The sequence below is a fragment of the Colossoma macropomum genome, unplaced genomic scaffold (genome assembly GCF_904425465.1).
Source record: "Colossoma macropomum unplaced genomic scaffold, Colossoma_macropomum, whole genome shotgun sequence".
Classification (NCBI taxonomy): Eukaryota; Metazoa; Chordata; class Actinopteri; order Characiformes; family Serrasalmidae; genus Colossoma; species Colossoma macropomum.
The window spans coordinates 4,074,238-4,077,112 of record NW_023494796.1 but is presented as its reverse complement, the minus strand read 5'-3'; the positions used below and the strand labels follow the sequence as shown (position 1 = coordinate 4,077,112).

General features: G+C 44.8%; 1 protein-coding gene across 1 annotated transcript; it reads left to right on the top strand.

Annotated features, from left to right (window-relative positions):
• Nucleotides 1–267: 267 nt before the first annotated feature.
• On the top strand, nt 268–2,403 carry LOC118816860 (melatonin receptor type 1A-A; the record flags this gene model as incomplete). Its single annotated transcript, XM_036583457.1, has 2 exons — nt 268–289; nt 1,413–2,403. Coding segments are annotated over 2 exons (894 nt in total), but the record flags the coding sequence as incomplete, so codon positions are not given.
• Nucleotides 2,404–2,875: the final 472 nt, after the last annotated feature.

Below are 2,875 nucleotides of genomic sequence, written 5' to 3'. Positions count from 1 at the left end.
ACAGACCGGACAGTGTAGCACCGACACAGACAGATTTCTGGACATGAGGTAGTGGAACAAGGTGCAGACATATTTAACATGATGTGATCTGTAAGTTACATCAGATAACAAACAAACACAGCAGTTATTGAGGTAGTAAAACAATTACAATTACAATTACTGAGGAAACTGAGGTAATTGAGGTAATTGAGGTAATTGAGCATTGTCTGAAACATGCTGCCGTTCCAGTATCCCACAACAATAATGAGGATGTTGAGTTGAATCTGGAGAGGATTCCGTGTCAGGAATGAAATCATTAATCACACTAGTGAAAAAAATGAGTGAAAACTTGGGTTTTGCTTCCAAGTTTCCAAGACTGATCACAACCACATCTCCGGGTCCAGCAGTGGGTCGCGACTGGACAGTGCTTACATTTCAGTTTGGCACGATTCCCACACATTCCTGATGGAAACTTGATGGACTATGGGGACTGTGGAATTAATGTAATAGCTGGAATAGTTGTGCCACATAGAAAACACGGAGCGATGATACACGGTGTAACTGTGTGGGTGGATCACAAAAGCAAAGTGTAGACACTGTAATGAAGGTCCGGCTGTCCAGTTTTGTGCATTCTCTGCGCATCACTAATAAACCGTAATGTTATTTGTGTATTGCATTACATGTTTTCTTTGCCGCTATGAATGGAAGCATATTTAACAGAAAATTCCACAGAAGCCTCAACAACTAAATATCAGACTGTCACTCTTTCCCTTCATTCCAGCTTCCATTCTTTTCAGGAGCCTCACTTTCAGTTCCTCAAAGACTCTGCAGACACACCTCCATATTTTCTGAAGTAATCAAACACACTCAGTGGTGTTGAGGTCCATAAAACCTCACTCCACATCCCCAGATGTCCAGTTTTGGTGGACTGAAACCTCTGAACAATGAAAGATTTTAGTGCTGTTTATCTGACGGGGACAGTTTTAGTGTCTACCAGGTTTTCCAGTTGGTTGCTAGGAATCCCATTTTCTCTGAATCTTTTAATATTATTTTGAATTCCAGTTTGGGAAACTCCTGTTTCTTCACTCGCAAGACTTTCTCCTTCCTTATTCAGGTGGATTATCTTATATCAAATCTAATCAGAAATATCCCCTGAAAAATTGGTAACTTTAACTTAATGGCCATTATGACTGGTAAATAAACGAATGAAAGGATGGTTTCTCACTATTACACAGTACTGTATGTGTAAGTGTTTCCCACCAAAGCACCACTTACTACAGTGCTCTGCTAGAGTTGCATTAAGAATTGCAATATGACGCATTTTTCTGTTGTCCGGAGGCTGAAGCAGTTGCATTTGCGTATTTGCGTGGGTTTGTGTCCGAATTCCGGTTAATATATTTTTGCTCTTTCTCTTCTCCATTTCTCCTTCCACACAGGCAATATCTTCGTAGTGAGCTTAGCTGTGGCTGACCTGGTGGTGGCGCTCTACCCGTACCCTCTGGTGCTGACAGCCATCTTCCACCGGGGCTGGAACCTGGGCTCGGCACACTGCCAGATCAGTGGCTTCCTGATGGGCGTCAGCGTGGTGGGATCCATCTTTAACATCACGGGCATCGCCGTCAACCGCTACTGCTACATCTGCCACAGCCTCAAGTACGACAAGCTGTTCAGCGACAAGAACTCTGCATGCTACGTGCTCTTGATCTGGGCGCTGACCGTGCTGGCCATAATCCCCAACCTGTTTGTGGGGTCGCTGCAGTACGACGCCCGTGTCTACTCATGCACGTTCGAGCAGTCGGCCAGCTCAGCCTACACCATCGCCGTGGTCTTCTTCCACTTCATCCTGCCCATCATGGTGGTCACCTACTGCTACCTACGCATCTGGGTGCTGGTCATACAAGTGAGGCGGCGGGTCAAGCCGGATAACCGACCCAAGCTGACGCCTCATGACGTGCGCAACTTTGTCACCATGTTCGTGGTGTTCGTGTTGTTCGCCGTGTGCTGGGCGCCGCTCAACTTTATCGGCCTAGCGGTCGCCGTGGCGCCCGAGCGCTTGGCGCCCCTCATTCCGGAGTGGCTGTTCGTGGCCAGCTACTTCATGGCGTACTTCAACAGCTGCCTCAACGCCATCGTGTATGGCGTGCTTAACCAGAACTTCCGCCGCGAGTACAAGCGCATCGTGGTGTCCGTGTGCACCGCCCGGATCTTCTTCCCCGAGAGTTCCAACGAGGCGCAGGAAAGGCTCAAGAGCAAGCTGTCCCCGCTGATGACCAACAACAACCAGGTCAAAGTGGACTCTGTGTGAGGCGCATTAGGCTGGCTTTACGTGGTGAAACTTTTACACAACCGGTTGCAGCTCAACCCGCTCTTATTGACATATGGCAAATACATATCACAGTTTCTCGATGCATGCAAGACAATATTTTATATTTCTGTGATTTGTTAAGTTGGAACAGACAAAAAAATAATCAAATACTGTGAGTATTTTTTTCAGCGTTTTATGTACTGCATTGTGCTAAAACCAATTGAACAAGACGGAGATTAAACTAACCTCTTTTTAAATAAAACATGCAGTTAGTATTCTTTAAGTACTGATATCCATGATATGCTCAGAAAATAATATTGGGCATGAAGTGATAAAGTTTATTATGATAACAATAATCATCAACAAACAAATATCACCAAATTTCCTACCCCTACATTGAAATTTGTATGAGGGAACTCAGAAAGTTGGATGCAACACGTTCCTTTAATCCACTAGTGTAAGACTAGTCACTCGTATAGTAACTTTATTGGAGAAGAACACAACAATCTTACTGTTATGATTGAAGTTACGAAGTAACAGCGAATATTTGCATCAAACTGCTGTTGAAACAAGCTTTAGCTGTCTAGCTAG